At 39.0% G+C, this 27,891-nt stretch overlaps 1 protein-coding gene and 1 long non-coding RNA gene across 4 annotated transcripts in view; one reads left to right on the forward strand and one right to left on the reverse strand.

The window, feature by feature from the left end:
- Nucleotides 1–27,891, forward strand: part of ROBO1 (roundabout guidance receptor 1) — a 754,561-nt gene that overhangs the window by 705,000 nt on the left and 21,670 nt on the right. For 2 of the 3 annotated variants that reach the window (XM_072138539.1, XM_072138541.1), the window contains 9 exons: nucleotides 3,628–3,825; nucleotides 6,849–6,875; nucleotides 11,338–11,380; nucleotides 13,387–13,541; nucleotides 16,212–16,547; nucleotides 23,152–23,259; nucleotides 23,992–24,136; nucleotides 24,368–24,613; nucleotides 25,392–25,801. In XM_072138539.1, the coding sequence (XP_071994640.1) occupies nucleotides 3,628–3,825; nucleotides 6,849–6,875; nucleotides 11,338–11,380; nucleotides 13,387–13,541; nucleotides 16,212–16,547; nucleotides 23,152–23,259; nucleotides 23,992–24,136; nucleotides 24,368–24,613; nucleotides 25,392–25,801 (1,668 nt within the window). The remainder of the gene's footprint in view (nucleotides 1–3,627; nucleotides 3,826–6,848; nucleotides 6,876–11,337; nucleotides 11,381–13,386; nucleotides 13,542–16,211; nucleotides 16,548–23,151; nucleotides 23,260–23,991; nucleotides 24,137–24,367; nucleotides 24,614–25,391; nucleotides 25,802–27,891) is intronic. The other variant, XM_072138540.1, reaches the window with a different exon arrangement.
- The window catches only part of LOC140119477 (uncharacterized), a 43,303-nt gene that overhangs the window by 2,821 nt on the left and 12,591 nt on the right, over nucleotides 1–27,891 (reverse strand). The window contains exon 2 of the long non-coding RNA XR_011853374.1: nucleotides 27,734–27,829. This is a non-coding gene — a long non-coding RNA (uncharacterized lncRNA). The remainder of the gene's footprint in view (nucleotides 1–27,733; nucleotides 27,830–27,891) is intronic.

Raw genomic sequence — 27,891 nt, forward strand, 5'->3', positions numbered from 1 at the left:
ACAAAGCACCAGGCTCCAGGTATCTCCTGCACAATGGTCCCTCCAGTCATCATAAGTACCAGGACTTCTTCTACCCTTCTACATCCCAGGACCTCCAGCCACCCTCACTGCTGATGTCCAAATTATAAGGATCCCTACAACCATCCTATATATTAGGATCCCTCCAAATATCTAATGTACTACGGCCGCCCTAACCATCTATATACTAGTATCCCTCCAATTATCTTACGTACTATCGACCCTTCAACAAGTGTAGACTCTAGGGTTCCTCCAATCATTTAATGTGTCAGGTCCCCCCAACCATCTTACATACAAGGATCCCATCAACCATCTCATGTACTATGGTCATTTCAAATTACTTACAGTATATACAAATGCAAGAACATAAAAACATCTTATCTACCAGCCTCTCAAACCATGTCATGTATTAGGGTCTCTCTAACTAGAATTGTTTTTGTACAAGTATGGTGAGAATGATTCTGGTACATAGAATGGTTTGATTGATCCTAGTACATAGTAGGGAACTTAGTAGGTAAGATGGTTGGAGATAAAAGTTGGTTGGAGGAACCTTGGTACATAAGATGGTTGAAGGAACCCTAGAATAGAAGGTCCTCAAATCCAACCACCATCTTTTATCTCCAACCATCTTAACTACGAAGGTCCCTACTTTGTACTAGGGTCAATCCAGCCATTCTATGTACCAGACTCATTCTCACCATTGTTGCCCAAAAGTAGTTATAGCCTCCACCCATGCTACGTACCAAGATCCTTTCAATCTACCTATGGACCATGTTCCCTCTAGTCATTCTATGTACCATAACCCATCCAACCATCTGATGACCTGTGGTCCCTCTTACAACTCAATACCCCATGCTTCTTCTAAACATCCTATTTATGTACAATGATCCCTCCAAACATCCAAAGTACCATGGTCCCACCAGACATCATATGTACCATGGACACTCCATCCATCCTTCTTACCAGGATTCCTAAAACCATCCTTCATACCAACGTTAACCATCTCTTGGACATTACCATGGTCCATTGAAACTCGTTAAAAAAGCTCAATTCATCAGGATTACTCCAACCATACTATGTACATGAGAGGATAGCTGTAAGTATCTTATGTTCCAGTGTCCCCCCAGCCATCCCACACTACATACATCATCATCCTAGATACCTAAGTGCCTCTAACCGCCCTATGGACACGATCACTCTCTGAGTTGCTATATTGATCTTAAATACCATAATGCCATCACCTATCTACATTGGTTCTTCTACTCATTCTTCCAACACCCTTGTGTATCCTCCACACCCAGAGAACCCAAAGGCAGTACATTAGCAACCCGGCAGCTGTGTACAGCGGATGGCAGGGACAGTGTTGGTGTCATTTCAGTTTTTGCTGTTATTTAGGGCAATGGGTGACAAAACCCCTTGAGATAAAGCAGATCCTGCAATATTTTTGCTTTTTAGTGATTATCTAGACCACCACTTGTAAAGCCGACCTCCATCCTCCAGAATATGTGTCCTCACATCCACTTACTGTCATCACTTGCCTCTAATGGATGGTTTCTCCATTGTGCCAAGTGCTAAGTGCTTGTGGGATGCCGTAATCCGCGCAGTCAGATTTACAAGCACTTATTGCTATTGTTGCAAGGTGCGCAGAACACGGGTTATTGTGTCTCATCCGTCAATCACAAGGTATTAGGGAAGATTGGAAACTTGATTCATCGCTCATTAAATTTATTAAGTTATTTTTAAAGCTGTGAAGAAATACATCTTATATAAGCAGCGAAGTAAGAAAAAAAATCTTCATGGATTAGAACGTGAAATAAAGACTGTGGTCAGAAAAGTTCATCTCCCGATTCACCTGGTTCCTCTTTGTAGAACTTTGGAGAACTTTATAGAACTTTGGGCCACATTTATCACTCGTTTTTTCTGTTGTTTTTGCGCCTTTTTATTCAGGCGCACCGTTTTTGCGCCATTTTTGCGATTAAACGCCAAACTAGCCGCGCAGCAGAAATAACCAGCTTTCCCTCATCTATCTTACCAATCCAGATGTTTTGCTGCGCCTAATGATATTCATCACTTGCAACGTCTTCATTTAGGCGCAAAAACGGGCGCAAAAACACTCCAGCCCGAAGGTGGCGTTATCTGAGAAGAAAGCACTGAGCCCCTTTGCAGAAGAGCTCATTTCTAGCAGCAAAGCTCAGCCAGACACTGGAACATATAATAGATACATTAGATACTCTGCAGACAGGAGCTGCAGACTCTATTTACAGTTCATCACCTTCTATTTACAAAATATTCTGCAAAACGCTGAGCTCACAGCAAGAGCAAGAGAAGTTTGCAGAAGTTTGCAGAATGTTGCAGATACTACAAACAAGTGTCCCCCATGTAATTCTGCACAGTATCACCAGTGTATCTGAGGGGGATATTGTGCAGAATTACAGGGGTGCAGCAGGAGATCAGCACTGGGGGATCCCCTCCAGGAGAATCCCCTGCTGAGGAGGTCACTGGGTGCTGGGTGTCACACACCTGGGTGCTGCTGTGAGTGTTATCTTCATTCTGGGCTGTGGGAGAAGCAGAGAGGAGCTTGTAGCAGGATCACATGTAAGTGCCCGAATCTAACATTGCGCCTAAACTGCGCCTAAACTGCGCCTAAACTGTGTTAAAGTAAAGTGATTAATAAGAGGCAGAAAATATACTTATCACAGATGGTTGTAGCTTGTGATAATTCTGGCAAAACAGTGCGCCAGAATTTAGGCGCAACTACTACACTTAGGCGCACAAAAGTGATAAATGTGGCCCTTTGTATCTATGGTGCAATGGTAGAAGTTTTCTGCTATGGAAAGATGCCCCCTGACAAAAAGTTTTTGTCCCATCAACAAAACCTACAAGAGTGACCAAGACCTTCAAGGAGAATGTTCCATCACATCACGTCACATATCCTTCCCACTCAAAGTCATTGGATGCTAGATGCGGTTGTTCTAGATGTTTATTACTCTTGTCGGAGCTGTTCATTTCCTTTCATGTCATAACACATGTTTTGCTCCGAGCAATGAAAATTACTGAACAGAACAAAGGCTGCGGATCTGAATCGCGTGTAAAAGTTGTAATACAATAATATGGACTGTAAACATTTAGAACAAGCAGTGGTCCTGGACTATAGTATTTGAAGGGCAAAAGTTTCTACTTTGGGTGGGTTGCAAAAGTATTCATACCCGTTTCTTGAAATGTGTAACATTTTGAATATTATAGAACATTTATATAGGGTTTTTTCTTGCCCTTCTCTGGAACAACCCATAGATCTTCTAGGTTAAACTTGATGGATCCCAGTCTCCCATCTTCCGCAGACCTAAACAGTGCCCCTGAATTTAAAATAGGGTTCATGGATACTTTGGCAACCCACTGCATACAAATTAACCCCTATACACATAGGTTTAGGTGACTGATTGGGTCACATCTGAGACACTGTGTGATTAGACGCCTTTACTGACCCCTTCTGACCCTTCACTGAGGCCTTAGTTATATCTTGAATATGGTATTAATGGTGCACTATGTAGCATCATAATTTGTATTTATCACAGATGAAAGCAACACAATTGTCTTGTTTTCTTTGTCTAGATTCCTTCGGGAACCCTGTGCCTCCCGGTGACCAGGTCAGCCTTGCCCAGCAGATATCCGATGTGGTGAAGCAGCCGGCATTCATTGCAGGGATCGGTGCGGCGTGCTGGATCATCCTGATGGTGTTTAGCATCTGGTTATACCGTCACCGCAAGAAACGCAGCGGACTGAACAGCACCTATGCCGGGATCAGGAAAGGTATCCAGAGCCGTACAGTGACTATGAGGGATTGTGGGATTCCTCAGGCTTCGTTCACACTTGGCATTTACATTGATAACAAATGAGTAATTATATTGCTATTGACTAGAGATAACCGGACCTTAGCTTCCTGTTTGAGTTCAGGGTGTGGGTGCGTCCCACTTGATCCGGCAAATTAAAACCCCTAGTTACTAGTCATAGCTATGATTGGCTCTGGGGACACCCTTGGCCAATCAATGTCTTGGCTAGTTGCTAGGGATGTTAATATCCTGGATTGGCTGATGCTAAACTACAACTACCATCATGCCCCGGAGCAGTACACTGTCAGAACTTGATGAAAGTTTTAGTATTATAGCAGTTGGAGAGCCACAGGATGGATAAAAGGTCTGTAATACCTCAACATATTGGGTAACTACAAGAATGGGGCACATGGGGGGGGGGGTAACCAGTAATTTCGGCTACACTTTCTATGTTACCATTCATCGATGATGGACAACAATATTTTGACCTGTGTCTGGAGCTTTCCTGGTGTAAGATATTGGATCTTCTGCAGCAACACAAGGCAAGAAGAACCTTAGGTCAGGGAACATAGGTCAATATCACTGCGGGTCACACCACATGAATGGAGCAATTATTGCTGCCGAATATCATTATGAATTCCAAGTAGCTGCAATGCAAAAATTAAAGACTTTGGGGGGACTGAGGAAAAATATAGGCAGGAAAACAACAAAGAACCGATTGTTCTCTTATCCGTGTTATGTGGTTTTTGGTATTTTTAGGGCCTCGTCTAACATCTTGGGCAAATCTCCCCTCCGTATGGCAGAGCAAGAAGTCTATCACTCCCTACTCTCCCATAGAAAAACATGACTGCTTTCTTCCAAAAACAGTGCCACACCCAACCCCATGGTGTGTGCTGGTATTGCACACAACCATCAGCTGTATAAAGAATAAAGCTTAGGTGCAAGTTGTTTTTGGAAGAAAGCAGACATGTTTTTTTTTCATCTCCGGACAACCCCTTTAGACTGTATGGGTGTCCTGAGGATATCAGCCTTTGTACATCTATGATGTGACTCCCATCTGCCGGCTCCTTCTATCTATTTTTCAGCTTATACAATGTTATTAGGTCAAACAATATTCTATACCTATTAGTGTGACCCCTAATGTCCCCCCTCCCCCGCATCCTTGTGATTTTGAATGAACGTTCTTGACTCGTGAATCTTGGTTGAATAAGGACAAGACCACCTGTGTATGAGGACACGTTACTAGAGGGTTTTATGAGACTTGGGGGGAGGGGGTTTATTTAAAGTTTTGGTCTCTTCTTATTACCCTGATATTGTATAATGGAAACACCTGAAAATTGTGAATAAAGGAGCAGATTGCTACAGATCAAGGACAGACTATATACAGGGGGCAAGGCCAGGGATGACTATAGGGATGAATGGAAAGAACAGATGGAGTCAGACTAGGAGAAATCTAGAAGAGTGAACACAGGGATTAGATGTGATTATAAGTCTTGTCATTAATGATAGATAGAAGATAGATACATAGATAGATAGATAGATAGATAGATAGATAGATAGATAGATAGATATGAGATAGATAGATAGATAGATAGATAGATAGATATGAGATAGATAGATATGAGATAGATAGATAGATAGATAGATATGAGATAGATATGAGATAGATAGATAGATAGATAGATAGACAGACAGACAGATAGATAGATAGACAGACAGATAGATAGATGGATGGATAGATAGATAGATAGATAGATAGATAGATAGATAGGAGATAGATAGATAGATAGATAGATAGATAGATAGAAGTTAATATTGAGGGTTTACTGGCAAATGCAAATTACTAACTATCGCCCCAGCATGGCTTAACGTTAACACACATGAAGATGATTCTTTTCATATCACCGAGGATATGAAGCGGAATAGACGTCTATGACGAAACTTGGAATCCACCCATATCCAAAATTCAGCCCATATATCATATGTCCCCCAAACACAAGTTGCCAGCGTTTTAAAGGGAACATGTCATCAGAAAGTGACTTAATATGCTTTTCCCAGTATGTTGTCATGCTGCTGAACACCTTCTAGTTATTGTGTCTTTCATGACCCAGTATAGTGGCATCATTCAGAAAATCAACTTTGAAGTGAGATGTAAACTTGTTGTATAAAGTCAAGGAGGCGGTGACACTGAAGTCAAGCTCTCTCTTTCACAGATAGCTGTAATTGATGGTCTTGCATCCAGAGACATCACTAACCAGATCTCCTGAAGACTGATGCATGATGTCAATCACAGAGGTGGAGGCATTCGGAGCTCCCCACCTTGACTTCAGTGTTAAACTCTCCTCCTCCTTGACTTTATACAACCAGTTTATATCTTACTTCAAAGGTGATTTTCTGGATAATGCCACTACACTGGACTATTAAAGAAACAAAAACTAGAAGGCGTTATACTGTTTGACAACATCCTGGAAGTGGTTTATTAAGCCCATTGCTGATGACAGGTTCCCTTTAAATTCTGAATTGTCCTGCAAGTTTCTTCCCCGTGGAGGTGACTGTAATGTTATCTTACCACATATTATGGTTCTTATACTCCATTATACTGCGGGTGATGTATCTACTACCTATAATTGACCTCCAGTACTAAATAGGAGCTTATTCCCTGTTATTTATCCCATGGCCATGTAATCTGGGATGGTGGCGCGGCCGCTTGCCATGCGGCAGCTCCCGTCCTTATTGATCAGGATAAGATTTATTCCCCCACAAACAACTCTCTTAGGCCGCGTCTTTGCTCCATTATTCATATAAGAAATAAAAATTGAACTAACAATTAATTGCCCTGGATGCTGGGAAAGTTCTCCATCTCCAGTCACTGCGCCACGCAGGTCACCCACCCGGTCTCCCGCCTGCGTCTGATTTGTGGCTGGACATGTACTAATGTGAGATGTGCACTTTCTCCTTTCAGCTTAATAACTTTTTTTTTTTTTTTTAATTTTGATTTTTCAGTCCCGTCTTTTACCTTCACACCAACAGGTATAAACAGTATTTGCACTTTCTTTCTTTCTTTTGTCTGTCTTGCATGTGCTCTTTAGTGTTATGCCTTGCACTTCTATTATCCTGGGGTTTGCTGCACTGAAAATGGTGGATTGTATTGGTCTGCTAAGGCAAATAATTTACTGAACGTATTTAGGCCCCTGGACCTAGTAGGTCCTGGAATTCATATTGTTGATATCCAGCTGTAATTCTCCTCTAAGGCCAGCTACATTCATGGCATTTATTAAATCATTCCTTGGAGTGTGTCCTCACACTGCTGTGCTCTTACCTCTCTGCATTGAATAGGTCTGCAGCCACTTCCCTCTAATCTGTCTAATAATTCAACCAGATTTTTTTTTCAAGTATTTTACTTAGAAGAGAGGAGAAACTAAATGCCAAAGCAAAAGCTGTGTGAGGTCCTTAATTTACTTGTCCCTAATTTACTTGGAGAAGCTATAATCTGCAAATACAAATCCATTTCACAGTCTTGCTGCTACTATCAACACAAACACATGATTCAAACGGTCTCCATGAACATGGAAAATTCAGAGAGGGCCAGGGTAAGGAAAAAAACACATAATTACCCTTCTCTGGCACCCGATTCCCATGGCACTCTGGTACTGGTGTCCAACGGTAGTTTCAGAAAATCATGGGACCTGCTTTCAAAGACTGGCCTCATTGGAACAAGGGACAACATGTTAAAGGGGTTCTCCCATCTGGGCATTCACATTGAATTACATTCATTTGTCATATATAAACATTTCTTCAATTAGATTTTATTAAAAAAAAATGTTTCTGTGTGAAGATAATTTCTCATAAATGTAGTCATTCTGTCCCTTAGAAATGAGATAGCTTCCTCGGATACGACCACCTCACATTTTGGCAGCAATGGCCAGATATCCGCTATTGACCCCTGCCTGACCACATGGCTTCAGCATTCATTACCACAGGACGGCTGTAGGATCTGCAGTAACTCCAGGACATTTCATATTCAGAAACTTTTTGTTTCCTTGTGCAATCACTCCAGCAGAGGTGGCCGTATCTAAGGACACAGTCTTGTTTCTGAGGGACCATACGACTACATTTATGAGAAATTATCTCCACACAGGAACATTTTTTTTTAATAACATCTAATTGAAGAAATGTTTATATATGGCAGATTAATGAAACTGAATGTGAATTCCTAGATGAGAATACCCCTTTTAGTTCCCGGAAAACGGAAGCAATGTCCCATGTCTCATGAAGCAAGTCAAGTCCACACCTCGGAACTACCGGTTGGACATTGCTACCAGATCCATGTAGGAACTGGTAGTCAGAGAAGGATACATGTCCTTTTTTCTTTTTACCCCAGTTCTCCTTTAAAGGGAAACTAAAATAACTACCCCCCATCAGTTCCTTGATACTTGTTGCCCATCGAATATTTCAGGCCACCAAGGCTCTAGTTTAGAAAAGCTTTTGCCCAACCAAATCAACATTTGTAATGCGATCCCCGACCTGAAATGTGACTTTAATAAAACTGCTATCTCCTATATGATGCGCAGCCTTTAGGCCCTTGCAATCTTTAGGCAGTTGCTGCCCCTGCACACCCTATAGTTACACCATTACCCTTGGTCCACATGGACTTTGAGGCAACCATGACCCTTTTACAGGCCAAGCAGTTTCACGTAAAGCTTCCACTTGGCAATGATTGTCCAAATTTTTGAGGCCAAGAAAACTTTACCTTAACAATTGATGACTGGATCCTATCCGGCATATTTCAAACAATAGGTTCCGGCTTCGTAAATCCATAGAAATATGATTGCCTTGCACTTTGCATCCGTGTTCACCTGTAAACATATTTTCTGTAGGAAATTGTAATTTTCGCTCAGGTATTTGGAAGAAAAATGAGTTTTCCCTGCATTTTGCGATTGCGGCCCGGGCTCACTGGTGGCGGAGCGGCACTTCATTGGCGATACCTCGCTGACAGATTTAACACCGCCTCTTAAGTTTTAATCCTGTTATTGTAATCACTGCCAGCAGTTATCTCGGCTTTGCAGGCTGCCGGCTTGGAATTCTTCTAAAGGGCCCCCGATCTGACGTCTTTCAAACATCTTCCTAGTCAGAAGACGCATTGCTGTAGACTCCATCAGCATTTTCTGTGCAGCTAATCCCTTTTAACTCTTTCATGCAATGGAATGCCTAAAAATAGACTAATATCTGACAACCGCCTTCTGGAATTGGGGGGAAGGGGAGGCTATTGAATGCGGAAATAACTGCTAATCCAAATACTAAAAAATTAGGTAAAAAAATTTTTTAGGTAAAAAAAAAAAATTGGTGTAAAAATAAAATAAAATGAAGAAATTTAAATGCATTTAATTCAGGAAAGTTTTTGATATTAGGGAATTATGGGATTTATGCGTTAATCCGGCTTGAATCTGATTACTCTGATATTATGACCATACGTGGATTATTCCCGACCACCTTGTTGCTTATGTCACGGCAGGTACATTACCAGATCTTTATCATCATGGTTCCCTAATGGTTTACGGATCTAATTTTTGGATGATCTCAATACTGACTGGGGTATAATGACCGCTCCCTTTTGATGCGAAGAAGCTGTAGGGGGTGTCTTGCTGTTCTGATTATATAGATGTATCATCTTCTTTTTTTTACTTCTCTTTTTGGAACCTTGAAATTCATAGCCAACCATGTTTCACATCAGACTCAGACAGTAGCACCGTTCCAGCTTGTTCCCTATTATGCAGAGATTCACCTGTAAAAGCAATGCTTATACCATGCCTAGTGCAGATATCATATGACTACACTTTAGCCTCGCTATAAATCTTCCCTCAGAGCTAAATACAATAAAGAGTAGTTTGTCTTTTTAAGAAATTACTAAATTATGTGTATAAACTCCTTAAACTAATAACATGGAGATGTATAACTTTTACTAAAATAAAACCAAAACAAAGCGCCACCTGGAGTACATAATATATAACAATGTGCATGACCACCTATTGGACTAATGCAGGTGGACACACATGCTCTGTCACAGCCAGGTCTTCTGTTCACTACAGGGCAGCCAATAGAAAGAGCTTTCTGCCCTGCTTGTCAGGAAAGGAGCATTGACAATGGCAGCATAACTGAGAAGACTCCTCCTCAAGGGAAGGACTTGTACATGTTCAAAAGAGTTCTGGAGAGCAAAAATATCATGGGTTATGGGGAAAATAGAATCTACAAATAGTATATGAGGTCGGACTTGATGGTCTTTCATCTTTTTCCAGCCTCATATACTATGATACTTTGATAATAAGACTCAGAGTTTATATATGATAAGGGTTCATGGGTTAATCTCTAACCCTGCAAATCTTCTTAACTTGTCATTATATCTAGACCTTTATACTGACTCCTACTAATGGATATAGCCTTGTTGTCAGATCAGACAAGAATTTACATGCCATGTACATTTAGGGATCAACATGACCTATGTCCATATATACCTGCTTCCCCACGTTCTTTCCCATGTTCCTTTGGTTTGGTCACATCCTGGAATTGAGGAGGTATCGGGGAAAGGGTCAAATTTACATGCCCCAGTGTATAGACTGGATATGAACAACAATATCATTGCACCATACTGGTCCTTCTCCCCATCTAAAAAGTCCAGCCCCCCTTTGTGTCTCAGAGGTCGGAGCCCCACTAAATTTATATTTATCTTCTTGCCTGTTTGGTCACATTGAATGGCCCATGTAATGTGGGCAGTTAATGTATAACTTATAAATAATGATAATACTACTAATAACTATATAACTTAAATATAATTTCATTAAAATAGTAATAAATAAAAAAATAAATGTGGAAATAAAAAGATATATAATAATAATAATAATATTAAATATATATAATATAAATTATTAAAATACACAATAATAGCATAAATAATAAATTAAAAAATATATAATATAAAAGTAGAATAAATATAATATAATAAAAATAATAAATAGTAATGCAAGTAATAAATTAGAAAAACATGTATATGGGGTAATAAAAGATACACAGGATAAAACCCATGAATTTCACAAACCATGTTCCATTTATTATCTGCGCCTTTATTTAACACCCAAGTTCTCTCTTTTTTGGGAATCTTATTTTTGACAATTTTCCAAGCCGTCCTTGGGCAGAACAAGCAATCCTTTACGCAAAAAGTGACACTCCAGAATCCTAGCGATCAATCTCGCATCAAAACAAGTTGTCATATCCCCCGGCCGGGTCCTTCATCTTTAAGATTTATCACTGCTGCCGGGGAAAGACTCTCATCCGGGAGGAAATGACATGTTAAATCTATGAAATACATTGTACATTAGCATCTGCCGACTGACCAAACACCATAAGTTACCTCCCCGACCCTTATCCATCGCACCACTTATTAAATTACTGCTGGATTTTTTCTCACTAAGAATTTTTTGTATTTTTTTTTTTTTTTTAGTGGCCTACCAGCGAGGAGGAGAAGCTGTGAGCAGCGCGGGAAGGTGAGAAAATATATATTTCCTGACAATAAATGTACATATCTGCTGTCATTCTGTTTTTATAGCCAACACTGAGCTGCAGGCGGTTTCTTTTTTTTTTTTAACGGAGACGCTTAAATCTGCAGTTTATGTCTCCTTTGTAGATCCGTCCTGCGTGGGGTTCGCTCATATATTATTTATTATTTTTTTTTCGGGATAGATTTGGCATAATTAAGTGATAGGAGCAGCGTGTTGCCGATTGTATCTGTCAGAAAACATGTATTTATTTACCAGACTGAATATCTGCATAATTGAGTGTTAAGACCGGTGGCAGTACCACTCATCGCCACCGGAGGGAGACCTTTCACCAGGAAAAAATACAAAGCACAATTTCATGTGATGATATAAAACCTATAGGAAAACATAAGCAAAAATGTATGCAAAACCTTCCATATATAAAACGTATGAGATCTGTGTACTCATCGCTATAGACATTATGGTTTCCATTAAGAAATACATTATTAAAGGGCAAAGTGTCTCCCGTTTCTACGTCTTCTTGACCTCCATCAACTATTCTTTCATGTTTCCTTGTGATTGAAACTACATGATTTCTGCCCTTTGGTTGAACATCTTACAGACAAATGTTACCCGAGCTGTTATATAGATATGTATGTGAGATCAAGACCTATTGGAATACAGTATTTTGTTACATTGCCAACCGGATTTCTTCCATTTTTGTTCATGGTTGCATTTTTAGACACTTTGAATCTTATAGAAATTCATTAGGGAGACCAAAAATTCACATAATCAATGCAGAATGTCTAAATTTATATGACATGTACAAAGAATTCCCCTCTAAATGAGCTACAAGCTGCAAAGAACAGAAAGTCACTCTTCTGCCACCTGCTGGCCATGAGAGCTGTTGCATTGTATTGTAATTTACTCAAATTTCATTTTTCGTGAAAGATTCTTTATGTGAAATAGTTTATAGACTAATATCCGTCTCATCTATATGAAAATCACATATTGATGTAGAAATTTTTCACTAAACACATTATAAGCTGCAGATATAATAATGAAGGCTCTATTCTGCCATCTGCTGGCACTATGGGTTATTGCAGTAGGTTGTAATGTGCTCAGATTTAATGTAAGGGGATATTACATTAAAAAAATTGGGACTCATACACATGTCTTCATAAATGTGACAAATGTGTGCAAACAGTACAAAATTATACTTAAAGGGGACCTGTCAGGGCGATTTGGGACACTCAACCACCCACAGGTCCTTATGGATCAGGGGTTTAGTGTCCCAAATCGCACTTTACTAAGTACCTATGTTCCCGCTATCAAAAAAACCCTTTATACTTACCAAGACATATGGTGACATGCATCGTACCCATCTCTTGTAATCCCTTATATGCTAGAAGCTAAAATTCTGCCATCTGGTGGCAGTAAGAGTTACTACAGTAACAAGTACTATTCTTAAATTAAATGCTGGCAAAAGTCTTAAAGGGAATGTCCGGATATTGAAAAACATTCCCCCTTTTTTTCCAGAAACAGCACCACATGTGGCCATGCGTAGTCCTGGTATTGAAACTAAGCTACATTCATTTCTATACAGCTGAGCTGAAATACCACTCCAAACCTTGGTCCGGTGTGGAGCTGTTTTTTGAAAAAAAGAGGGAATATTCTTCAACTTCTGGACTTCCCCTTTAAGCTAAAAGCAAATTAGTATACATCTTTGTAAAGCTACAATCAGAAGCGAGAAATGTTCTATTCTGCCATCTGGTGGCCATCAGAGTTGTTGCAGTCAGATAAAGTATAGCCTTATTTATGTGAGTGGAAATTCTGAATTAATACAGTACTTTACTTTACAAATTTCTGAAGAGTCTTATAAATTCACAATATTTCCTACTTATTTGTATTCAGGTTCTTGGATTTTTTTTTTCTTTATTCACAGGATTTTTTTTTCTGCTAAAGTTCCTTGGATATTGAATTTTTTTATATTCTTATCTCTTTTTGCCTTGTAGACCAGGACTCCTAAACATTGCGGAGCCTGCCACTCAGCCGTGGCTGGCAGATACGTGGCCAAACACAGGAAGCAGCCACAACGAATGTCCCATTAACTGCTGCACGTCTGGGAACGGAAGCAGCGACAACAATCTGGCCACTTACAGCCGACCAGGTAAGACACGGAAATGTAACCTAGAAACAAAGGTAGAGGGCAAACTCCTCCTCTTTCCATTCATTTTGGAGCCGATTATATCTATATTCTAATTATAGATAGAATATCATGTAAGTCGTTATTGAATAGAATGTAGCAATTATAGCAGAAAAAGGAGCATTCGGGGGGGCCTTATAATAGTCATCTATTAGGTTTTTACTTGTCTTAGCTGTGAACAATTCATGTAACAGCTGCAACTCTTATTTCTTATACATAGCTCCAAATCCCCTGCATCAGAATGAAATTGAAATGTATAGATGTCCAGTTATTGCTGTTACCAGTAGAGGGAGCTATGTAGCTGTATACTGTTCATACAGTCACATTAGTAGTTCAGTAGTTTGCTCCCTCTAGTGGTGCCTGCAAGGACACAGAATTTTATTATTTAACACTACAGCCGTACAGATAATTTGTAGCTTAGTATTGGCAAAGTATCCAAATCAGTATAAAAATATATTCGAAAAATTGGTCAGCAGACCAATATCGGATTGAAATTGTAAAAAAGTGAAGAGTCACTTTAATGGGGTTGTCCAAAGTTTAATTGTTATCTCATATCCATAGGATGACAATTCCCGGCAGTCTCATAGACAATGAATGGGATACCCCTGTGCTGTGCTCAGCAATTTCCGCTGGTCAATTAGTATTTAATGGAGAGTCAGGATGCAGTCTCAAATTGACATTACTCATGATCACTAGGGGTCTGTTTTCGTGATCGGTTGGAATCCGTCCTTGTGATTGATGGGGTTCTTTTCTTTTGAACTCCAGCAGTTGAACCCCACTGATGAGATCGGTATTCCCTATCCTTAGGTTTGGAGATATCAGTTAAACCTTGGACAACTCTTTTAGGGTTATAATATTAAGGGGTTGGCCAGAAACAACTATCAACACAGGCACAAATAGCCCATTACTTCCCGGTCCTGTAGTTGTGCAACAAGGAACACCTTGGACAAAGTATCAACTCTCCTGAGGATATGCCTTCAATTGGTAATCTTGGCCAACCCCTTTAAGGATATAATTCTTGTAGAAAAATACAGGGTTTTCAAAGAAAATTGTATTATGCAAATGAGGTGACATCTTGTTATATACTGTTCTCTTTATATGTCGTAAAATTCACAGCCCTTCAGTTTAGTCCTGAAGTCCTTAGTTTCCCATATACTTAGATTTTTCATAGTTAATGTCCCCTTAAGCAGAACTGGGCTCGAAACCGATGTCAGTGCCAGAAATTGTAAATGTGCAGCCCGGCGTTTATGGAGGCACATAATATTTTACGTGCACCACCACAGAAAAATTACATGAAAGAATGTTAATCGGCATCAGACGTAATAAACGCGTTTTATGCCACAGGCCCAATTTAATTGTGTCTAATCAGAAAGACGGTACCAAATCCAGGTTATACCTGTCTACCATTAGGATTTGGACACAGTGAACCCGCCACGTCTGGTATGGGTTTAGGCAGCCGTAAAAGCCGCTCTTATAAGGCTCTTAAAGGCTCCAGTTTTCTATTTAATATCATATTGGAGTTTCTGTGGTCATTCTAATTACTACGTCGATTTCTCATAATGGATTGTATAGTCTATAAAGGGCAGATGTTGTGTCAGGGAGAAATCATATGGAGTAATGTTAAGTTATTTTAATATGGTAATTTATTGCCTATCTCTAAAATTTGGTCCCCAATGGATCACATGCGTCAGGGTCGTGAACTATTTAAATGAAGTGATGGCGCATGCGCACTTCTGCACTTCTATTGACTGATGGAGAAAGCTGAGGTCCAACAGCAGCAGCAGATTTGGTATTTTTCTCTCAGTTATTTCTGAGAGTAGCCATAATGCACAGCTCCTCAACAAATGGCAGAGAATAGAATCAATCGCTCTCAACTCCTGGTCGGCATCCTTCTCCCTCGATTCGTAAGAACCAGCTGCATCCTACCACCTCCCTGATATCTGGCGCCTCATAAGTTATCAGCAAAATTGCCACTGTCCATCTACTCCTATAAGTGGACCAGTGATGCATACATGCATAATTATCTCTTAAGTCACCCAGTTAGCCCTTATGATTAGGGGGGTCCTACCAATGTGTCCCCAAATAACAATCTTGTTGCCTATCCTGTAAATATCTGATACATCTTTATCGACCAGGTGCTATGAGACCCCAGTGCTTCCAGTCTTGATGGGTCTTGCCTCCATTTTATTGATTGTCCAATAGAGATTAATAAAGAATTGATAAATATATCTATTCATTGGTTTCTAGATTTGGTACTGATCTGCCATTTTTCAGACACTGGAGTGAATCCAAATCTTTTCTGCTTTACCTTGGACAAATCTCTTAAAATTGACATCCAGTTACTGCTGTCAATATTTCCTGGGTTAAGGGAAGGGGATGTATGAGGAAAAAATAAAATGAAGAAAACGAGATAGGACCTTTCTATGTTTTAGAGGACTAGAGGGAGTTATATACCAATTTGTAGGACAATTGGTCGGATTAGCCCAAATAATTTGTAAGTAATCAAATTTTTGTAAAAATTTGATGCATTGAAGCGATTCAGTCCAGAGATCAAAAACTACTATGAGGTCGTTGAGATAAAATTTTAAAATTTTTATTAAACTTTTTTATATATTTCTTTTGTTTCTCAACCAGCGGATTGCATAGCCAACTATAACAACCAACTGGACAACAAACAGACTAACCTGATGGTACCTGAAACGGGGGTGTACAGTGACGTGGACTTAAGTAACAAAATCAATGAGATGAAAACATTTAATAGCCCAAATCTAAAAGACGGTCGATTTGTCACTGGAGCCGGTCAACCCACCCCTTACGCCACTACTCAACTTATTCAGTCAAACATCAGCAACAACATCAACTCATCGAGTGGGGACACAGATGAGAAGCACTGGAAGCCGTCCACTCAGCACAAACCAGATGTCGCCCCCATGCAGTACAACATCATGGAGCAAAATAAAATCAACAAAGGTGATAAAAACTTTCCTATTCTGCATACCACAAGACCTCACCCTACAGGGAACGAGGAGGTAGAATACTTTATCTGACTTTAGGACAATTCCGCTATTTTATTCAATGTAGCTAAAGTTTCTATCACAGTCAAAATAATAATAATAATAATAATATTCAATAAATATAATGTTATACATTGAAGGTGTCTAGAGATATTTCAATAAGTAGCTCTAGGAATTCCAGACTCTGTTGGTTTTTTAATGCCATTTCGAAGGTTGTAAAAATTTGTTTTGGGTACATACACATCATCCTTAGGATCGGCAGTATGCTACAGTTTGCACGTCCTTCAATCAACTTCTGCTGGTGTTGGGTGTGAGCTGATATTGTTGTTGCTGGCCGTGAGCTGAGCTTGGATTATTGGGTGTAAGCTGGTATTGGGGGTGCTGGGTGAAAGCTTTTATCGTGGTGTTTGACATGAAGCCAATATTGTGGGTGCTGGGAGTGAGCCGATATTGGTGGTGGTGGGTATGAGATAATATTGTGGGTGCTTGGTGTGAGCTGATATTGGGGGTTTTGGGTGTGAGCTGATCTCGTGGTGTTGGATGTAAGCTTATCTGGGGGTGTTGGTTGTGAGTTGATATTGGAATAGCTGGGTATGAACTGATCTCAGGGATTCTGAATATAAGTTTATGTCAAGGGTGCTGAGAGTTGAGCAGAGAAACAATTAGGCGCCTAAGGGTATAGCATTTTTGCCCCTTTGTTTAAGTGATTGGTGGGGGCTCATTGTATGTGGTGCAAACATTTACAGAAAAATCGGTTTATCTTCATCCCTGAATTTAGGAAAATCGGAAAGCCTCTTAGGCCCAATGATATTGCTTGGGATGAAGGCAAACAGAGTCATGTGTTCGGGGTGACTGGAGGGGGTTTGCCAACGCGCCAATTTGTCATGTTCAGGGTAGCTGAATACAGAACAAGGGTCAAAATTTGTACCTTTGTTCTAGTTGCAAGAAAGTCTTGGTCCACCCTTGTTTTTACCTAAATGTCAGAAACAATCAGATTTCTGCATACCGGTATTCAAATTAAAACACGCTGTGATTGGTTGGTATGTCACCTTATGTCACCACTTAGTCTGGAAGCCCTGATGTTACTCTTCTATGTGAACTTGTAACCTTTGTTCTCTTGACTATGAGCTGAGGTCACATCACCAGCGCTTCTTTTCATTCACTTTTATTCTCTATAACACGGTGTTCATGGGTTGCTCATACGAGAGAAACTTTAAATTCCCCGGTGCGTGGCTGGAGAACTCGGCGTTTGCCACTTCTTATTATTACTTTTATTGGAAGGTGAAGTCTTCTGGGGATCTTGGGCTTAGATCTTTTTAATAAGAAGCACAGCTTTTTCCAGTCTTCCCACGACTCGAGAAGAACCGTCGAGCTACTATACATGTAAATGCAGACGATCGAGATTAACAGTGTCAAAAAGTTAATTAGCGAGCGGCTAACCTTTGCAACTGAATTTAGCGCAGCAAATAATAAACCTCAGATGAAATAAAATCAAATAAAAGAAAATGAATACGGCGAGATTGGATCTAAATGTTGTAGCGGGTGAAGGGATTGGATGAGGGAGGACGAGATATTTAATTCATGAGGAGGATTCTGTACAATCGCTGCACGGTGAACCTCTGATTAAACACAGATCACAATCTACGTATCTTTTATATCTGTAATTGTGGGGGCATCAACAAGTCCACTCAATATTATTGTCATCCTTGCTTTTTAATTATTAATATTATTGTTATTATCCTACATAAACATCTGTCAACTCAATATTCATATTTTCTTAAGATAGATAGAAAAATGAAAATCCAAAACGGCACAGGGAAAACAACCCTGTTGTTACATAAATATATAAATATACTCAGGATAATAAAATACCACATTCTCTAATTCACTGTTATTAACAAGAATACAGCATTTCAAAGATATAATTCCAAATCTATCTGTATCAGTCCTGGTGTATACAATTTCGGTTGCCCTGAGATCCTACCCTAAATCTTCTAATTTTTATGGTCAGGCAGGGCAAAATGTTCTCATGATTAGATTATTCTGTCTGTATGATGCATCACACAGACACAGGGGAGCATTTTGTCGGTGTTATAGCTCAGATGTAGCAGAGCTGAGAATGTCGTTGTGTTTTATATCCATCTAATGGATCTCATCATCCCTCATTTCTGATCTGTCTCTTCTCTCTTTCTATTTTTTAGAAACTAGTGAATGTTCAGATACTAGATAATGTTCAGAAGCTAAATGAAAGTGTAGATAAAGCACATTGTCAGCAAACAGCATCTCATAGAACAGAGGAATCATGATATGTCTGCTTAAAAAGTCCACGTCCTCACACTGACCATCACTGAGTGATAGGAGCTAAAACAGCAATAAAACTGAGTAAAATTGTGAACTAAGGAGGTTAAAACTATCTTTATTTTTTAGGGGACTCAAATTTGAGATTTTTTTTCATGGGCAGACCCCTTTAAGGTTGGGTTCTCAAACCTTTTGCATGTAGATCCATGGAAAAGTCTGCACTCCAGATAGTAGGTGAGCTTTATTCCATGAAAAATGCGACGTTACAGGGATTGTCACATTTTTTCATGGAATAAAATAAAACTTTTTTTCACTTTATTACTTGAATAATGCATTTTCGGTGGATCTAGATATTATAGATAAAGATATATATAGATATTTGTGGACGATAGGCATATAGATATATAGATCCTTAACTGTATTCTTATATATAGTGCCTGGGATATAAAACATATATGAAAATGACTAGAAAATATGATAGATAGATGGATGGATAGATAAAAAAATGGATAGATAGATAGGTGCTGTAGATGTATACTTGTTTGAGTATGTGTAACATATCCGCCACTGTAGAGAAGTCACGTGTTCGGCTTCATCTCCTGTTTGCAATAAATTTCTATCAGAAATAATCTGAACCACCGGAATGTTCCGCGCTCGTTTCTTGAGGGCACGTTTCAGTAATGTAATATGTTGAGGTAAAGAAAAAATAGGTATGTCATTTTTTTTCCGGGGCTTTAGGCTACAGTAGCATGCAATCCACTTTAATAACATGATTTGCTGTAGTGCTGTCCCTGGGATCCAGATCAGCGGTGGCTTTGAACTATTAAACATATTTGGATGACTCTCCACATTATGACATAGAAGGTTCTCCGGTAACAGGCCGATCACTGCTGCTCCTGGTACATGACCTGGTTTACCTGCATGACACTGGTCTGGCCTCCTGTGAGCTCGGAGCAAGTAATCTGTGGCCTCCTACAACTGGCCACCACCAAGGATTCCTTACGAGATATTTGTGGACAATTATACGGTTGCACTTGTACGTAACTAACGTTCGCTGCTCAGTAATCGTTTCCATATTGAGTTTTTTTTACATTGAACCCATTACAAACAAATTGCAAAACTAGTGGAACATCTGTACACAACAATTTCCAAACTTTTCCATAGGCTGAGATGTTAGCACAGCTGTTGCGGTATTATTTATCCTTCTCATAAACATGGTGAACATTGACTGGGAAGCCAAATATACAAATCGGCGCGGCTTGACACATTACCATACCGAGGTTAGAAATGTGGGTTTTATTTATTTCTAATAACTTGGAGCTAATTGAAAGAATAGATTTCCAGATGCAGATGAGATGATGGGACTATTTATAGTGTTTGTGAATGGTGCTCAGATGTTACATCACTCCATCGGTGGATTCGGCATGGAAAGATGCAGCAGGCTAGTTTTATATTATGGGATGTCGAAAAAAAAAATATCTTCATTTCCTACCCTAACGGCTGCTTTGTTAACCCTCTAGCAGTGATATTGAGTCCATATTAGATATATTTTCAGAGGCCAAAGCTTTTTCATCCTATAGTCTCCAAGTTTTTCATAGTTTGATAAAAATTGGTGACCCTTTGGTGACTTTCTAAACAATTTTAGACATTGAGGGTGTATATAAAGATTATGACACTGGATGAAGATGCAATTCCTGGAAGTCATTCCCCCTTTAAAACACCTTCATGCCACGTGGCCATGGAGGGCCTTAGAGTAGAGTGTGCCGAGACAGCTATAGCTTGTGCCAGGATAACCTGATCCAGGATAGCGCAATTCTATGCCATGTTGAATTTTTTTGCATAGGAAATTTTAGCATGCTTTGCTTCCATATATTATGAAAAATTCTATATACTGACCATAAAGAGAATGTTTGGTCTATAACTACCTTCTGTGTACAAACCAGGTACGGCCTGTCAAACAGGAGCTCTTAATTAGTCTGTGCACAAGTTCTAAAATTCAGCAAAGAATACTATAATGGTGAAGAATTTTTATGGAATGTTATTTTTCACTGTTGGAGTCCAAATGGATAGGATTGTCCGTAATAGTGTCTGTTATTATAAATACAAGGACATGTACAAAATATTGGGCCCAATTAGGCCCAATTAGGAAACTGTACAGTATACGAGGCTCCATGGACCAAAATACCGTAAGTTGCCTAACTCAGTGGACAACCGGTCAATTGATAGACCATCAAACATTTAGTGATGACTTCAAGGAGAAGATAGCGATGTAGAACCTAGTTCTCTCTAATATTTTCTTTTTATTAAATTCTCTTTGTAAAAATAAATCATAATATGGTAGAAAACTCCCAGTTACATTGTTTGCTGGGCCGCATAAAGTTAATCTCATGTTCTTGTAGCATAAGTGTTTGCTCCATAAATGAAAAAAAGGACATTGAATGAGTTGATATTTCAAGGATCCTGGAACCAAAACAGCCTTCATTAAAGACACAGCGCATTCAATAGTGCTCCTTGTTGCTATAGATTAACCCCCCGCTGCACGGAAGCATGCACAATGGCTGCGCCATATGCTGTGAAGTGAATAGAGGAAAGCAGGATCTTGTAATGACACATTAAAGAAGAGCTATGGACGTAGATCGTGACCTCCATGTGATGTCATTGGAAGAGCAACCCATAGACCACATCTGCTGTGCCCGTCCTCAATCAGCCAATGTAAACACTAATCCTGCCTGTGTACATTGCATTAATAACTATAGGATGGGGCATGTCTCTTAATGAGTACTTGTTGACAGTATACTTATGCTCCATTGTCAAACAACCTTTTCACATCCTTCACTGTGTTCATTGAATCCCTAATTAAGGTGCAACCACAATGCCGCTTCTTTTCCTTCTGAAGTCATTCCGCTCGGAGAAAGCCAGGATCTTTCAGGTTTTTTTCTTTGATTAAAGTAGATATTTTTACACGTGCGTCACTCTTGATGTTCACAGTAGGACACCAGGAATATACTATGGGTCAAATATATATTGGAATGGAACGATGACCTGGATGAAAAGGAAATCTCAAGTGTACGAGATTGAAAATCTTTGTCATTTTTGTGATTATTAGTATAAATATTATATTAAATTATTTATATTCTAGTGAAAACCTTTATTAAAAAATATTTATTTTATGAATTGCATAGCTAAATGGTGCCCATTGCCGTCAGTTTATTCAGCCAATGGGCATGTGTTTGGGGAGAGGAGACCAGATTTCATTAAAGATTGATATTGATCAACAATGCAGGTATCGGCAGAACCAGTTGATGATCGAATATGAACAGATGCTTCACAACTCTCCTTGAATAAGACATAAGGATTGTGATGTTGAATTCATTGGTGTATAATATTTTTATTATGAGGAAATAATCTAATACCATAAGTTTTTAAAAGTTGATTCCTCAATTCTTCCCATTCAAAACACTTGCATGATCGGTGGAACTAAACATGACTGTGAGTGGGGACATTGGAAAAGGGAAGGTTGTCTAATAGTACATGGCTGTCTTGAACTGCTACCCCTACACATAAATTATTTGGAAATTGTCCCCATATGCAGGGAATAGGTGGACAGCAATGCTGCCTCAGCGATGCTACCCATTCTGGCTCAAAGCTCTGTAAAGTGCATCAGAGGATGAGCTAAAGACTATGATTCTGTACTTATTTTGCATTCTGTCTTGCACTAGTCTGAATGTTTCCTTATTTCACTACTGTCTGTCTTAATTGAATTCCTCCAAATCTGTCTGTCTCCTAATTTTGTTCTGGGCTGCAAATGGTCACACTAGTGGTGATGGAAAAATGTTTTCTCCATTCAAATGCTTGTTTAGTTTGTGTTATGTGTTAGCAGTTTCTGTCCAGTTACATCTAGACTGGTCTTCCTAGTCCTTGTTATTAGTCTATTCTGCACTGCCTTGTTTGAGTTTTTCTGTTCCCTGCTAACCACTTTCCATACCTTTCCGACAGTCCTCCTTTGTTTTGTTTTATCCTATTTTTGTCTTTGAGTTTCACTTTGGTACAGGAAGGCAATGTAGCTCAGTTGTCGACTACAATCTAGGGTAGGGTTCACAAGTAGGTAGGGACAGCTGGGTGGATATAAAGTTAAGAACCACCATCTGTGTCTTTCTTTTTCCCTTAAATGTTTGTCTCCTGTCAGCAGCATAACAACTTCACAATTTCCATTGTATTTATGTATTTTTTTTTTTACTAATTCAATAAAATTTGTGTTTTAGATTATCGAGCTACAGATACTATGCCCGCCACTATCCCTTACAACCAGTCCCATGATCAAAACACTGCTGGATCATACAACAGTTCAGATCGAGGAAGCAGCACGTCAGGTAATTATTATATCTACACATAAAAACCTAATCATTCTTGGTATCAAAAAGTTTTGGTTTAAATATACTTGTGGATAAATCAAGATTTTTATTTTAAATCTTTTTTTTTTAATAATTATTCCAAATTTTTATTCTTAATTCTCTTTATATGTGTTTCACTCTGAATCCCAAAGATCTGCATTGTGTGATGAATTTTTTTATATATTATTTTCGAAAAAAAAATATTTTTGTGGATATTTTTTGTTAAATAGCTCTTTTTTTAAGTTGCTGGGCTGGTTAAATTCTGTAATGTTGTTTTACCAACTAAAATATTTTAATTTAGCCTAAAACTGTTTTCCCGACAAGTACAGATGATGTATATTCAGTGACTTAATGCAACAGTGAAACGTTAATAGATCATATCAGGATCATATTGTCTTTTAGGTTGCAGCAATTAAGGAGTAAAAGACAAAAATAACACTTGAGAAAATATGTCCACAGCTCATTTGTTTCAGATGATAATCTATAATGCAATTAATTGCTTGAGGAAGATCACTCTAGATGGTTTTGCTTGTAAATTTCGTTTGTGACTTTATTGCATTTTAGGTATTTATTAGCTATTAGACTAATGGATATATTTCTGGGTAAATGATGAGATTTATTATTAGAGCTGCTGATTCTCTATGAAGGGGGATATATTTGGCAGATTTAATCATTTTGCTTGGATATTAGATGACCTTCATTCTGTTTCAGGGAGTCAAGGTCATAAAAAGGGAACCCGTGCTCCTAAAGGATCTAAACAGACTGGCATGAACTGGGCAGATCTGCTGCCACCTCCACCAGCGCATCCACCACCACATGGTGCCAGTGAGGATTATAGCCTGTCTGTAGATGATGGGTAAGGAACATCTTTTCAATTCGTTATTTTTGAAGATGTCTCTGGCCAACTTCAGTTGGCCAAGAAAACAGTGAGAAATTGATACAGAAAGTATCTACTGGAAAATTGTGTAACTTTTCAAAAGACAAGCAATATCAATTAATGTGCTATCACTTTATTATACAGGAGTAGCCTCAACAAGCATTTTTCCTTAGGAAAGCTATGTGATCACAATATTTTTGCTATTTTTAGGTATGACAGAGACCTGCCATGTCCAATGCCACCAACAAGAATGTATCTCCAGCAAGACGAGTTAGAAGAAGAAGATGAGCGAGGCCCTACACCACCAATACGGGGAGCGGCTTCTTCTCCAGCTGCTGTTTCCTATAGCCACCAGTCCACGGCCACCCTTACTCCATCACCTCAGGAGGAGCTCCAGCCAATGCTTCAGGATTGTCAAGAAGATTTAGTTTTAGCTCAACATCAGCTTGAGAGAAGGTAATGTCACCAAAATTGCTCAATTGATGATCATACATTTCCTGGTTGCTTGATTCCCTTAATCAGGTCACAAGAAAAAAATGAAGGTTTTTTTGTTTTTCGTATTTGTACTGAGTTTGTAATTTTCTACAAATAATTTTGTATGAGTCTCGATAGTAAAGTTTCTAACCTAGTTTATGTGCAAGTAATCTGTGGGTTATCGAAACTCATTGGGGCTGATTACAAAGTGTTGTAATTTCTAGTGTGCACCATTGAAGTTGTGACATTTTTGTGCGATGGAACAACTCTTAGGAGAAAGGTCTCAACACGGGAACAAGGAGAGGCGGCGTGGGGAGCAAATTTAGTAAAACCTGAGAATACGAAGGAACTGGCATAGATTCCTTTCTAACACAAAACACCATTCTTATTACTTCGGCCTCAATAAATAATGAGCAATATTTTAAAAAATCAACCCTGCTGCATTCACTAGTTGGATATGAATTTTTGGTAATGATTCTCGTTTCTGCAAAGCCAAAAAATACATGATATTGAAAAGTATCACTAATAACTGTGATATGATACTTTTCAGTAAGACTTTGTGACGACTCAATTCAAATATTTCCATCATAAAGTATTTTTTGTCAAAGAATTTCGTTTCTACCATAGGAAATATGAATAGTTCAGCGTGTAAGAATCTTTTCAAATGTTTTCAAATAATTTTACAATTTTTTGCCATGATTTCTGTTGATATCTACGGGTAAAGTATAAAATCTAAATTTTACTGATATTCTTTCTGCAGACGACATCAAATAAGTCCTCCTCCTCCACCAAGACCCTTATCTCCACCTCATACCTATGGTTACATTTCTGGACCAATTGTGTCTGATATGGATACAGATGTCCCAGAAGAAGAAGGAGATGAAATGGACATGGAAGTGTCAAAGATGCAAAACCGCAGACTTCTATTGCGTGGCTTAGGGCAGACTCCTGCCTCTAGTGTTGGAGACCTAGAAAGTTCCGTCACTGGGTCAATGATTAATGGATGGGGCTCTGCATCTGAGGAGGACAATGTCTCTAGTGGGAGATCTAGTGTCAGCTCTTCGGACGGCTCCTTTTTTACCGATGCCGATTTTGCACAGGCTGTTGCCGCTGCTGCAGAATATGCAGGACTGAAAGTAGCGAGACACCAAATGCAGGAAGCAGCAGGTGGTAAGTATTATACATGAGAGCATTTGTATGGCACATAAGCTTAATGGTCTCCTTTCTTGCTGTCTATTTTTGTCCTTTAAAGATTTCGGATTGGACTTCAGTGAATGGATTAAAATTTCTGAATTTGTATTATTCTTAAAGGGGATATATCAGGTCCAACATGTTTCCCAAACTAATTACTGAGTTTTCTAGGGGAGTAATATAACTTTGTGGTCACAAACTTCTGAACCAATGGAGAGGTAATCGTCATTTTTTTATGGATATAAAAACAGCAACGTGGACATGCCCAATTTTCCCTATTGACGTTGGCACATGTTCCACTCCTCTTACCTTTAAGGTTGATTTTTTTCTGCTTCTACCCATCTCTTGAAATTTTGTAGGCAAATTTGGACCCACCCATGTTACACTTGTGCTCATGATTTTTTTTTCTTCCATTTGAAGGCCCCAAATCTATTTTTGCTCTATTTGAAGGACCCTACCTAGAGTTATTACAGGTCTGATGTACCTTTTTGGTCTTGATAAACTCCTGTTAAAGGTTTTTCTGCTGCTTTTACTAGTTACTAGTTTACTAGTTTATATTTGACATTCAGGAAATCAAAATGATTGCTTAAAAATTGGTTCGAAAACAAGTTAATGGCCCCTGAGGGCCCAATTAATAAAATGTACATCTTCTCGAAATAGTTGTCAAAATTGCCCAATAACAACAAGCACCAAAAAGGCTTAGCCATAATTTGTTTTTCATGTGATGTTTTTTACCTTTAAGTCAGATTATTTTTTTCCCCCGCTTGAGTCAGTGAATTTACATAGCTTCAAAAGTGATTGATTTGTCCAATATATAAGGCATGCGGCACTTCAAACATATACCTGGCAGCTATGATAAAAAATGTACTTATTGATGTCAGAAACATATAGGATTCAGTAAGCGGAATACATTTTCTCATCTCTGCTTTTAAGTGCTTAGTGTGTATTTAGTCTGATCAGTGTACTTATCCTCAGGTAGGTGTTCAAGGTTGTCTGCTATTTAACTACAGCTTAGAGTTTTTCCCTATTTTTGGCTTATTTTTCTAGTATTTGCCTTGATCCCTGGAACTTTATTGTGCTATATATGTCGCTCTTATAGAAAGGCGTTGGATTTACACCACTAGTTTTATTTCCGTTATAAATTGTTTATTTTTTCATGGGAGAGGTTAAGAACCGATAAAGTTTAGTGTCAAGTTTCCATTATTTTAAACAAAAACGCAGACAAACGAACGACAATTGAAGATGTTAACTATACATTACAGTCAATGTCGTTTTAACAGATGTAGAGGAGAAGTTGAGGACATTGTTCATAGTGATCTGTTATGGAGCAGGAGATGGGGAATCATAGGGTCCAAATTAATCAGGGCTTGTTGTCTATTTACCCCCCTTACACCACATACATGCCAAGTAGGTGTGGAGGTGTATGAATGGGACTGAGCAAGTAGCAGAGGACTCGGCATTGAACTACCCTGCTACACACCAACCATTGCACATATTGGGAGGTTGGAGACTCCTGATATATCTGGAGTATGCGGGGATGCTATCATAGGCTGATTGATAGTTCCCTACCCATTTTTTGTGAGTGGTAGACACTCATTTAACTTGATAATCCTTATACATTTTGGAGAGGTAGGTCATTGTATTCAATAGTATTGGTCAGTCTCTCATCACATGCTCTGTTGGGAATATGAATGTGATTGACCGCTACTCTACAGTATCTCAGTCAGGGTCAAGAGAAGTTAGGTGTTTTGCACTTTTTGCTCTTCTCATACATTCAGCAGCACTTTACAGATCATGGAATACATATACAAAGAAAATAAGACATTACAGAGTAATAAAATAGTCAGATGAATCAATAGATTTTGAAATTACATGGGCAGTACATTGGCTTTAAAGAGAACTGTGCAATACCGCATATGTCCTGTGGTGGCACTGCAAGAGAAATGAGCCTTTCTTGCCGGTTCCGCAAGGGATCACTGATGATTTTCTTATTGTTGGGGGATCCTTCTAACAAAAAAATAAGATTTTTAAATGGAGCCATGTAAAGCGGTTTGAATTAATGATAATTA

This window comes from Engystomops pustulosus, chromosome 2 (genome assembly GCF_040894005.1).
Source record: "Engystomops pustulosus chromosome 2, aEngPut4.maternal, whole genome shotgun sequence".
In the NCBI taxonomy this organism is placed as follows: Eukaryota; Metazoa; Chordata; class Amphibia; order Anura; family Leptodactylidae; genus Engystomops; species Engystomops pustulosus.